Here is a 12,681-nt window from a genome sequence, read left to right as displayed (position 1 = left end):
CACAGCAGGCCACCTCCCTTCCGTGGGTGTCATGCCTCCCTCCCCACCCAAAGCAGCTCATCTGCCCATGCACTCAGCAGGGTTCTCTGCAGAGGCTCCGAGGACTCATGGCATTATCCGTTCCGTTCACTTCCAGGGAGGCTCTTCAGCCGCCTCTGCCTGGGTGTGCTGGGGCATGGTCTAGCTGAACTGCAGCTAGCTCTACCACTTCTGTACCCTCTCCTGCCTCCCATCTTCCAGTGAGTGACCTAAGGCAAGCCCTGTACCTCTCTAGCTGGAAGCACAGTATCCTAGCAGGAAAGAGAAATCCTCAAGACCTAGATGTCTGAACTTCCATCTCAACTCTGCTGCTTGTTCACTGTGACCTTGGACACTTGACTTGACCTCTCCTAGCCTGTTTCCTAACATAGATAACAAGATATGGACAACCTTATTCAATGGCTTGTTGTGGGGATTAAATAAACTATCAAGTTTAAAGGGCTTAGACCAATGCCAAGCAAGCAGTCCTCAGAAAACACAAGCTATTATGATTACTAAAAATTTGCATGTATTATTGGTAACCAAAAGACCCATTCCCATAGGACTTTGAAAATGGTAAAAAAAAAAAAAAAAAAAAAAAAAAATTTACATGTCAGGAGTTGTGGTACATGCCTTAATCCCAGCACTCAGGAGGCAAAGGCAGGTGGCTCTCTGAGTGAAGAGGCCAGCCTGGCTTACATAGGGAGTTCCAGGCTAGCCAGCACTACACAGTGAGACCCTGTCTCAAAAAAGTAAATAAAAATAAATTTTTAAAAATGACAGACAATAAAGGTTTTTTTTTAATTACATTTTTGTGTGTGGAGTGGTGGTGGTGGTGGTGGTGGTGGTGGTGGTGGTGGTGGTGGTGGTGGTGGTGGTGAGCATGCATATGCCACCATGTGAGTGTGGAGGCTGGAGGACAACCTATGGGAATCAGTTCTCTCCTTTAAGACTGTGAGCCCTGGGGACCAAACTCAGGTCTTCAGGCTTGGTGGTAAGTACCTTTATCAGCTGAGTCATCCCACCAGCACACCTATAGGACTATTATTACTATCCAGGCTGAGCCCCGAGCATCCCAAGAACTTACAGAAAACAGCATATTCTTCTTGTCCTGGTTCACGGCTCTAGGGTCTGGGATGGCGTCTGTGTGCTTGGTCACAGACACAGACTCCCCTGATTACAAGATGAGATATGAGTCAAGCCCCACCTGGAGACAAGCCCATCACCTGGACCCACCTACTCTACCGGAGCCCTTGGGCCTCACCTGTCAGGATGGACTGGTCCACTCGAAGTGTGGTGGACTTGATCTCAATGAGGCGGAGGTCAGCAGGCACCTTGTCTCCCACTGCACAGGGAGAATGGCAGGGCTGGCTGAGAGGGGCCCTAATCCCAGCAAAGCCAGAAAGGCTCCCAGAGGCAAGGCTAAGACTAGAGGCAGGGTCCTGAGCTATGATCCCTCAGGCAGATCCCAGCCACTCTGGCCACAGTCTCTGGATCTGTCCAACAGGGCTTTGGAAGGTTCTACTCTCAGTCCTCAGTAGCACAAGATAGAAGCAAAGAGAGAAACAAGGCTCCCTGCTGTCACAGAGTGAAGGAGAAGGGCCTGGACATACCCACCTGCCACTTCCACAATGTCCCCAGGGACGATGTCCCGGGCTCGGATCCTCTGCACGCCCTTGCGGTCAGAGCGGATCACCTTACCCATCTCAGGCTCATACTCCTTCAAGGCCTCAATGGCACTCTCGGCATTACGCTCCTGCAGAACGTAAGTGGGCAGGTGGTCTCCCTTTGCTGCCCCAGGTGGCCTCTCCTTGAGACTAAAACCTTTGGGACTAGGATGGACCCAAAAGCAGAAAGCACACCTAGCAGATGGGAGACCCCAGGGACCGGCCCACCCCCAGCACCTCCCACCTGCCACACTCCCACGATCGCATTGGCCACGAGGATCAGCATGATGACTAGGGGCTCCACAAAGGCAGTTGTGGTCTCTTCACCCTCCTCGAACCAGGCCAGGACCTGCAGGGACAGAGCTGGTCAGCCTGGCTGTGCTGGGGGCCCCCTGAGATGAGCTCCTTGCCTTTTATACCATGCATTCTGTCTGTTCCCGTGGTGGATCCTGGGCTTAGAGAGAAGGCCTTGGTGGAGGAAGGATGCCCACCTTCTAGATGTGTGGCCACAGCCCTCCTCCCACCCAAACCTCTGTCTCCAAGGAAACAGAGGCAGCTGGAGACCTCTCTCTGCCTTCCCTGCTTTTCACCCTGGTCCTCAATCAGCAGCCTCAGATGTTCCTGAGAACTTGTTAGAACTGAAGTTCTCGGGCCAGCCCAGACATCCCGAGCAGAAACTGCTAACCAGCTTTCATGATTCTGGTGAGTGTTCATGGTGAGGGTCCTCTAGTCAGAGGACCATCATTCCCACTGCAGAGTTGAAGCCTTATGGGGCTCAGGACAAGTCCCTCATCCACCTCTTGGCCCAACCAGGGACTTGTCACCTCCTTCCAAAGTCCTCACTGTCTCCATCTGTTCTTTGAAGGGTAAAGGTATTCCTTTGGCTTTGCCAGTTTAGACATCTGCATGGATAGGTTTTCCTTTATTGTTTTTCTTTTCTTTGGTAAGAGTTCCAGTTTTCACAAGGACAGTGACCAGGAGCGCCAACCACCACTGGACAGGAAAAGCTAGTCCCAGCCAGTACCATGGGGCTCTACATTCTGAGTCACCAAGATGAAGTCTTCTCCCCAGAAGCAGGAATCATACCTGCCTGCCCTTGTATTAGCCTTGTGTTTGCTGCTCAGACATGGAAGACAGTCATTGTCTTCCTCGCCATTCCCTCTCTGGGCCCAGGACCTGTGGTCCAGAAGGAGCCCAGATAGCAAGAATGAGGAGGGTACAAAGAAAGAGAAGCCAAGACAGAGAGGCTAAAGTCTGTTTGAGGAACCCAAGAAGGGACCAAGGGCCTTTAACTGAAGGGAGTTTGGCCCCTAAACAGACATCTAGCAATGTCGGAAGACATATTCGATTATCACTGGGAGATGCTGCTGGCACCCAACAAGGAGGCCAGGGATGCTCAACATATCAGTCCACCATCACCCCTATATCCAGAGCCATCTGGTTCAAATGTCAAGGGTGCTGAGGCTGACAGACTCTTGCTAGGGCAGGGACAAGACAGGCAGGTTTGAGGTTTCAAAAGCCCCCCTGAACCAGGGCATAAACGGGTTAGAGGAGTCCAGGTTGGAGCCAGGAGTTCAGTGTGGGACAGCTGCAGACTGAGGATGTCCCTGACTGATGGGAGAGCAGCCAGGGGCTCTGAGCACTGGCAAAACCTGGCCCACAGGGTGGCAGGGAAGGCTTACTTACAAAGGAGACCAGGGCTGCCAGCAGCAGGATGCGTACCAAGAGGTCATCAAACTGCTCCAGCACCAGTTCCCACAGGGACTTCCCTGGAACAGAAGAGTGTGTGAGGTCCAGACCCCTGGTCATCACCCCCTCCCCACCCTGCCCCCATCACCCTCTCCACTCAGAATTAGGGACTTTTAGGGACCCTCTCCCTATTGATCAGAGGGAAAGCCCAAAGTCCTGAAGGGTTCATCTGAGGGTTCAACAAGACATCTGTCTGGGATGGGGTGTTGCAGCCCGAAGGTGTCTAGCTTGGCGGAGGGTATTATAGCCTGCAGCCTCCCCAATCCACTTGGCCTCACCTTCCTCAGTAGGGAGCTCTGCAGGATCCAGGCAGCCACAGGAACAAGATGAAAGACAAGAGAAAACTGGTTACTAGTAGGCCCTTCTGGAGTCTGGAAGCCCTTCTGGAGTCTGGAAGCCCTTCTAGAGTCTGGAAGCCCCTCCCATGGAGCGCATTGGGGCCCACCATGGTGTCTCATGTGTCCTCCCGGCTCTGAGGGCACAGAATCGATGTTCAAGCTCAATGGCTACCCTTTAATCCACCCAACTCTATTAAGGAGTCTAGTATGGCCTGGCTCACCTTAGGATGAGACCAGAGGGGAAGGGGAGCGTCCATCCCCACCCCCTTTCATAGAAATGAAATTGAGGCCTGGAGAAGAGAAGGAGCCTGAGGTCACAGAGTCCACAGTTCTTGCAACCCCATCGTACTGATCTGAGGAGGCCAGAGGCTCCCCGCCTTAGCAAGTCCTCAGTGTTCCTGTTCCCCAGGAAAAGGCCAGCTGGGAATCCCACCTGCCAACCTCCCTGGACACCCCTAGTACTTCTAAACATCAACCAACCATCCATGTTCAGGTCCTTCTTGGGGTCCCTCTTGGAACTCCACTCCAGACACACTCAAGGAAGATGGCCCTCATGTGTCCAGTCCCATACAACACCGTGAAGAATACTTTCTCTAAACACCAGTAGCGCCCGCCTCAGTTTACCCACCAAACTTCTTTTAAAAGTTCATTTTTTTTCATTTTTATTTTATTTTCCTTTTTTATGTGTAAGAATGTTTTGCCTGCATGTGTATGTGTACCACATCCATGCCAGAAGAAGATGTCAGATCCCTTGGAACTAGAGCTACAGACAGTTGTGTGCTGGGAACTGAACCTGGGTCTCCTGCAAGAGCAGCCAGTGCCTTTAACTGCTGAACCATCACACCCGCCAAACTTCGCCACCACCTACAATTCTCGAATTAATTTCGCACCCGCTGTAAAATTGCTGGCTGGCTGCTCTGGGTCCCTGGGATCTTTAACTTGCCCTCTAGCAGCCTCCAGCAGAAGCATGTGGCATGCCGAGCCTATCTCACATCTGTAAGGACTGTGGATTGGATGGACAAGCAGCTGGAGCAAAGTTCCACAGCAAATCGGTGTCTGTGTGGAGCTGTGCAGGTGGCAGGGCTGAACCCCAGAGTTGGCATTCTGGTAGGCTCCCCTCTTTGCCAGAGTCCTTCCTTTCCCTCCTGAAGCTAACTGAAGCCCCCATGTGGCCAGTCTTTCTGAACTGTGCCTCCTCCTGTCCTCAAAGGCAGCTCAAAGACCAGCAGCCTCAGCTGCACCCAGGACCCACTCCCAGCACAGATTCGGAGCCTCTCACCCTCCCCTTTCCACTCCCTGACCAGGGCCCAGTTCCTCACATCTCTCCACCTGTTCTTGGCCCAAAGACATTTTTTTCCTGTGGGAACTCTTTCCCCAGACCATGTGCTGGGGAGGTTTGGGGATTGCACCTGCCAGCTGAACCACGGACAGCAGCAACCACTGGCCCTCAGGGCTCCAAGAGGGAAACATATAACCTAAAAATATATTTTCTAGCATTTTCTCTAAAGGCCTATTTTAGGCAATGGCTGACATTTTCCACGGAAAATGTAATCTCCAGTGTCCTGTGTTGAGATTAAAATCAAACAGCCTTTCCTTTCTGATCTGTTTAACTGAAGAGAACAGGAAAGGTAGGGGGAGGTCCAGGCCCAGTTTCTGGGCCAGTTCTCCAATGGAGCAGAGTCCCTTAGAGGTCATCTTAGCTACGCCCCTGCATCAAACAAAGCGGTGCCCACCTCACAGCACATATCAGCAGCTTCTGCTGGGCTCTACCCAGGAGTCTCTCACCTTGCCAAGACTCATGGCCAAGAGAAGGGCTGTCAGTCTTACCCGACTCCCTCATGCTGCTTCTCTGGTCTTCGGCTCTGAGGCAAGCCTCCTCACCCCTACCCCAGGCTCCATGCCCTCTGTGATATAGATTGGGCAGGATGAGGCCTGGGGTTAGCACACATGTCACAGGCACACAGGTTCTAGTCTTCAGGTTGCATTCTGTCTGCCCAAGGGGTGTCTTTCCAGTACACCTTTCTACCTGTCTACCTGGCTCTCCCCTCTGGCTCCCTGACCCTCAGTGACCCACTCTTTGAAAAGTCATCCTATTTCCCCAAATACTTCTCCCAGCTTGAGACCACACTGCAACTGTGCGTTTCTCAGCCCATGAGAGTTTCCAAAAAAAGGATGTGTGTTAGTTCCCAGTTGACAGATGAGGTTTTTGGTGCAGGGTTCCCTGGAAGGTCACTGTCCCACGGACTGCTCTGTGAAGATGGACGGAGTGTCTGTCCCATCTGGCTTAGCTGTCACTTGCTACATGTGGACACTGAAACCTGGCCAAGTGGCTAGTGTGCCTGAGAATGACATTTCTTATTTTATTGACTTCATTCATTTAAACTTAAGCAGCCACATGAGGCAGTTAGCTGTCTGTCACCATGGACGGCATGGGCTGGGATACTGACCCTCCACTATAGTGGTGGTAATGCATGGGTATACTAGCTGCTCTGCTACCCTTTATGAGTGCATGCTATTCTCTAGAATTCTCCTCAGCTTGAGGAAATCCTATTATTATTTCCATTTTATAGCACCTGAGCACAGATAGTCTGAGTCACATCTTTATGACCACACAGCTGGGAAGTATCAGGAAACATTTCTATACCCAGGCCATCTGACCCTCGACCTCTGCTCTGGGCCTCTTGTGCTAACCCCCAGGTAGTCCTGCCTTCCTTCCCCTGGTCCCTTAACTGCCCAGTCAAAGCTACCTGAAAGACCTTGGGATCCTGAATATTTACCTGGATGCCCATTCCTTTGTAGTGAACCCAGATCCACCTGCCCAAATTACCTGGTCCAAGAGGATCTGCTGTCCTCACAAGTGGGGTTTTGGGGGCCTCTACATCCTGCCCATTCAAGTCTGGTCTACTTCAAATGCTGATTCCACTAAAACCCTGAAGGGCCTGATTCTCTCTTTCACATGAGTGAGACACAGGGTCACAGAGGAAGCCTAGGTCTGGAAGAGTCCCCAGTGAGGAAAAAGCTAAGATGCTGGCTCTCCTACCTGTCCCTAGCTGATCCTAAAGACTGATGTGGTGCCAGGCCTGTCTTGGTACAGACATCCTATTGCTAAATGGAGGGATGCCTGGTCTCTACTACAGTGTTGACAGCTACACAGGGCAGAGGCCGTAACTTGGTAGGATCCTATCCCCACTGGACTGGCCCAGGCATGGGACCCCCTGCATCACACACACAAAGAGACTCAGAACATGGAATCTGGCCCCGAGGGCATGAGTCATACCCCACTCAAATTGTTGTTATGCCAAGGCCACTGGCAGGCCCAGGGGCCCGGTCTGTTTCTCCATCTGCACAAAAGCTGTGGTGATAGGGATGCCTCTTGAGGCTGACTGAAGGCCGGGTGATTGGCAGAAAGCTCCTGAGAGGGACAGCATAGTCATCAGGCATCGGCACAGTGTTAGCAATGGACCATCAGCTCCACAGCAGGACTTGGTCAAGGCAGCATCTCCAGCACCTGGAACAGCGCCTGGCACACTGTATGGAGCCCTGCCTGCCTCTGCCCCACTGTAAGCATCAAAGCCCAGGAACAGCCTCTGAGGCTTTCCCTGATCTGTGCAGCCTGCCCTTCCAGAGTCACCCCTATCTTATGTTTCTCTACAATCAAGCAAGAGGCCTCATGAGGGCTACCACCTTCGTTTTCCTCCATATACCCTTCTCTTATCACCTCATCAAGACTCCATGAGGCCAGGGGCCCTTTCATCCCAACCTTGTCCTTCACTACTCTTTCCGCCACTAGACGGGAGCCCAAGGCAGGCTAAGCCATCCCTGGAGCCACACTGTGTCCTCCACCCCCAACCCCAGGGTCATTGTTGAGTCAGTTGCTCAGGCCTACTGCCCATACCCTAGAGCTATGGAGCAGAGGGTACAGAGCCAAGCACACCACTGGGCTGCACAACCCCCCCACCGGTCCACACCCCCACCCTGGGCTCCATGCACCACCTGCTCCTCCAATTTCCTCCTCCAACTCTTTCCTTCTCTCAACATTGAAAACTGGAATTTCGGCTTCTAAATGTCAGTTCCAGCTGGGAGAGGCGGGCACTCACCAAGGTCTTCCTCCAAGGCAAATTTACAGAGCAATTAAATTGTCACTTGTGGAAGCAGGGAGAGGCTCTAGCTAGGCAGGGCCCGCCCAGCCCACCTGGCTCTGCCCTGTCTCCAAGGTCCACCTAGAGTGGATAGCCTGGCCTGGCTCTGAGGGGGACCACTCAGGAGGCCAGAGGGAAGTAGCTCCCATGCTGAAAGGTTTGTCAACACCTGTGGGTCTTGCCACACCACAGGGCAGACCCCACCTTGCTCACTGCGATTCAGCTGGGTCAGGATTGACACCACTGTTCGGCAGACCTCAGGGAGGGCCAGGAGACGTGACAATTAGAGGGAAGTCCAAAATGGCTACCAGGAACATGGCACCCAGCAGAGGCAGTTTCGGATCCTGAAGGGCGCCTAGGAGATGGGGTTGGGGGTCCTATCTGTACTATGCTGAAGAAACTGGGACCCAAAATGGGGAAGTATGCCAGAGGTCAGCCAGAGTGTGAGGCCACACCTGCCCTGTCCTCATGGTTTCTAGGGGTCATGCATATGGGTTTCTCCTGTTTGGTGCCAACTGGGGCCTGGGCTGAAGGCAGGAAACAAGGTCACAGTCAAGGAAGGCACTGTTGAGTCCTCCTGGGATTTCCGACCCCCACCCCCCATCCAACATCCTTGGCTCTCCAGGGTCCTCAGGGGTGGGTGTTTTCGTCAGGATGAGCCTAGCACACAGTCTAGCCTTGGGCCTTGGCTTATGCTGTTTAAGGACATAGAGACATCAGATGGCTTCTGAGCAACCCAAGATGCCAAACCTGACTTAAAAACAGAAAAAATGCAAGGAAAGGTCAAATGTGGGCTTGGGCACCACTAGCTGGGTGGCGGAAGTGGGCAGGTTGTCTGCATCAGCCTGTGGACAATGACTCAGCCACAGCCCCTACATGTGAAAACATTCCTGGTTTTCTCACCAGCTCCACTAGGTGACATGATGTGAGGATGGGGGGCTCCTAGTAATGCTGTGAGGAATCGCAAAGGAACCACCCAGGTGGGAAGTGGCGTAAAGAAACTGCAGCCTGCCGTGATGAAACCCTGTGAGGATACAGCAAGCCCAGGGGCTACTCAGGAGATGCATCCAAGAGCTCTAGCCAAGAGGACCATCACACCTAGGCTACTTCCCTCCCTGTTCAGCACATCCAGGCTACCCCATTCCCTGTAAAAGCAACCCTGGACCCTAGATCCCCCCCCCACATACACACCAGGTGTGTATTCAGGAAGGAGACTGGTGGCTGGGAATGGCATTGGGGAGTCTTTACTATATACTTTTTGTACCCTTTGAAAATTATACTTTGTATAACATTTTATTAAAAAATAAATTTAGAATTAGGGACGTAGCTCAATGGTTAGAAAGTTAGCCTGGCCTGTGTAAGGCCCTGGGTCAATCCTGAGCATAACTAAAGCAAAACAAAGCATCACTCAGGCTGAGCATGGTGGCACAGGCCTATAATGCCAGCACTCAGGAGTCTGCAGCAGAAAGATTGTAAGTTCCAAGCTAGCAGGGCTATGGAGGCTGGTGGTGTTTTCATGTGTGTTGGACCTCTTGGCTAGTCTGTTAGTAGCTGTGTGAGGCTTCTTCTATCCAGCTCTGAGGTTTTCTATCAGGGAAGGGAGGGGGGAGTCAGGAGGGTGCCCCCACCATTTCTCCGCCCCAGGCAGAATTTGCAAACTTTGAGGAGTTAAGCAAATGACTTCCTTGTGGTTTCCAGCACTAACGACTTCGCAGGTGCATAGCTGACTAGGGTAAGGGGAACACTAGTCCCTGGGGTGTCCCCTTTGCCTGCAAGCCCTGACCATCCTATCACCCAGCTCCTGGCCCAGAGCCCAGCCCCACCTCCTGGTTACAGGGCAGGGTGACTCTCTGTTAGTGACCTCACTAACTATGCACAAACAACCCCGACATGGGACCTACTGTACCCTCCTAACCCAGATGCCGAGGCAGAGCGTCCAAGTGGCCTGCTTAGGACAGAGCAGAGCTAGGGTGCTCACCCCTATCTGCTCCACTCCAGAGGCAGAGCAGAGACTGGAGGACACCCAAGCTCCCCACTTCCCGCCCCCAGGCAGAGAGCAGGAGGCAAGGAGAGGCAGCTGGTTCCCCTCTGCTCACCTGACAGCTTCCAGAGCCCTGGACAGCTTCCTGAGGAACAAGCCAGTGATGGGAAGGACCCGCAGGGCTGAGGAATGAAGCAGGGTTGTCTGCTGCCCAAACAACCCCGACACCTGGCACAGGCCCTGGCACTGGGGGCAGACGCTGTGTCTGTCTGATGCAGCCAGAAAAAACCGAGGCCTAAAGAGAGGCCCCACTCTACCAATGCCACCACTGACTGTGGCCTCGGGGGTCACTTGAGCTTCTGGTGCCTCGGTCACCTCTGTGAAACGGGCAACAACGTCCTCCCTTCAGCATGGCTCAGAAGAAGGAATGAGTTAATGGACAAAAAGTGCTGAGAGCAGAACCTGGCATGGAGGAACCGCTCAACCAAGTAGGAGCTTCTACTGACACCCTCCAAACAGTCACCGAAACACCCCTGCCAACCTTTCCTACCATGCCCTCGCGTACCATGGCAAGCCAAAATCCTCTCCCATCCTCACACTCCGACACCCCAAGACTCCATCACCAGGCAAAACTGCTTGGTGTAAGGGGGCCCGGGGCACCCTCTCTCCTAGTTATCTGCTCTGCTGGACCAATGAAGCATGAGCCAGAAAAGACAGTGAACTAGGCCAGAGCCCTCAAGGGACAGAGTCTGTGTGACCTGGGACAGAACTAAAGGCTGAGTCTCCAACTTCGTATGAGAACCAAGATTCCTAAGCTGAGGACCACAGTCACATCGAATAGACCGTAGACCCCGGACCTGCCTTCCACTCCCTCAGGGTCAGGGGAAGACCCTGCTCCTCTGTCTTCCTTCAGCAAAGGACACCCTCACTGCCAAGTCATTAATGGGAGATATTAAATAATATTTATCTCCTAGTTCCTCCCACAGCTCAACTAAATATAGCAACTAATTTTTTTTGAAAAAGGATTTCTGCTCCAGAAAGATAATATTTACATAAGAGGTGGTTTTCATAAACCAATACAAACACCAAAGCACCCTTTCTGACAGCTCTTCCTAGTTTCCAGCCTGCCCTGAGCACAGGGACACCCATGCCAGAGTATGGTTCCCTCAACTCTGAAAGGGTGAGGCCCTCTAAAAAGATACAACTTTGGGGTGGGTAGGGTCCCCCCCCCTCTCTCTCCTACAGGTGCTATGTCCCTAAGCCAGGAGTGACAGGTCCTCTCACAAGGACACTTCAGGGAACCTTTATATATTCACTCCCACGCTCCTAGCAATGTGTGGGCCACATCTGAATGCAGGCTACTGGCACTGGCGAGACTTTTGGCCGGAAGGAGAACCCCATGCTCTTTTGAGGGAGGTGAGGAAGCCATACCTCTCCCAGTAAACTGCAAGGGTGCATGGGCTCCCTCCATGCCCAGAAATGGGCAGGTACCACTCCAGACCACCAGCTGGGGAAGAGACTCCTTTGGGAGCTCCTCCAGACCTCCGACCTGCCCCTCCAGGAAGGTGGGTCTTTGCCCCAGCAGTTCAAACCCACATCAACGCCCCGCCAGCCACATCCGCTTGGGGTTGCAGAAAGAGGAAGACCTGGGGCTGGCAATAAGCACCAAACATGACAGCTGACAAGATGCACCTTCTCAGGCGTCTTATTAAACCTTCTGGGGAAACATCGGAGCCAGCTGAAAGGCTGGGCCCCTGAGACCCTGGCTAGCGTGTCTTAGAGTCTGCACCTGCTGGGTGCCAGCGGATCGCACAGCATTGCAGGCACGGGCATTCAGCGAGGCCCTCAGATAGGATTGGCTAAGACTTGCAGGGGTGCACAGTGACAGGGAGTCGGGGACTAGATCCTCCGCTCCCCACGAAGGAGCCCGTGAGGCCCCGCCAGGTGCCCCACTAGCATCTGCGAAGGCTTACAGAGCCCTAGCTTCCTGCCGAGGGCTGGGAGGGGGACAACCGCTCCCCACCGCGGGGCAGGGACCCGCGCTCACCGTTGGGGCCGTAGCGCTCCCGCGCGTCGGTCACCTGCTCCGGGCTCAAGCCGCCCTCGGCTGTCACCGAGAAGCGGCGCAGCACGTCGGCAGCCGGGAGCAGGTGCGCCTCCTCCATGCTGCCCGCCCAGCCGTCCGCGACGTCCCAGGCCGCCTCTCCTCGGGGCTACTGCGCGGGGTGCTGAGGGCTTGGGCCGGGGCGCGCACCTCGCGAGGCCATGACCGCGCTAGGACCTTCCCCGACGGCAGTGGCTGAGGCGACCCGGCCCGAGCCAGGATGCTGCGCCCCGGGCTCCGTCCCCTGGGCGGGGCGGCGAGGGACCCGCCCCCGCACCCACACCCCTTCCGGCCTCCCAGGCAGCCACCGCCCCGCCCCGCCCCGTCCCGCCCGGCTGCGGGGACGGAATCCCCGCCAGAGCTGGCACTGAGGCTGCGACCTGGGAGCCTCGAACTCGGTCTGCCGGGTTGAGGGGCGTGCAGCTACCACGTAGCCGCCTCTTGGTGCCCTAGGGGCGGAGCGGGGCTGTGCAAACTGCAGCTGTCTGTTGGGTGGTGTCCTCTTCCTAGCTCTGCACAGCGGACCCCGGGTCTGGTGGGAAGCAGACGATGTGCATTTGTGGGTCTCCTGCAGAGGAAGCCACCTGGTGCTTTCCTCGGGTGCTGAATGCGTGCGCTTTATTCTTTCCCAAAGGTCCTGCGATGAATGGTCATTGCTCATGCACCCACATCTTTAAGACCCTAA

The 12,681-nt window shown here is 54.2% G+C and overlaps 1 protein-coding gene across 2 annotated transcripts in view; it reads right to left on the bottom strand.

Moving 5' to 3' along the window:
* The window catches only part of Atp2a3 (ATPase sarcoplasmic/endoplasmic reticulum Ca2+ transporting 3), a 31,356-nt gene extending 19,096 nt beyond the window's left edge, over positions 1–12,260 (bottom strand). The window contains exons 1-7 of one of the 2 annotated variants that reach the window (XM_036197137.1): positions 11,940–12,260; positions 3,713–3,730; positions 3,372–3,454; positions 1,930–2,034; positions 1,636–1,774; positions 1,283–1,363; positions 1,106–1,191 (exon numbers count right to left, since the gene is read on the bottom strand). In XM_036197137.1, the coding sequence (XP_036053030.1) occupies positions 1,106–1,191; positions 1,283–1,363; positions 1,636–1,774; positions 1,930–2,034; positions 3,372–3,454; positions 3,713–3,730; positions 11,940–12,057 (630 nt within the window). In that variant the 5' untranslated portion in view covers positions 12,058–12,260. The remainder of the gene's footprint in view (positions 1–1,105; positions 1,192–1,282; positions 1,364–1,635; positions 1,775–1,929; positions 2,035–3,371; positions 3,455–3,712; positions 3,731–11,939) is intronic. The other variant, XM_036197138.1, reaches the window with a different exon arrangement.
* Positions 12,261–12,681: the final 421 nt, after the last annotated feature.

This window comes from Onychomys torridus, chromosome 8 (assembly GCF_903995425.1).
Source record: "Onychomys torridus chromosome 8, mOncTor1.1, whole genome shotgun sequence".
Lineage (NCBI taxonomy): Eukaryota > Metazoa > Chordata > Mammalia > Rodentia > Cricetidae > Onychomys > Onychomys torridus.
The sequence above is the reverse complement of the archived record's forward strand: the minus strand, read 5'-3'. Positions and strand labels throughout refer to the sequence as shown.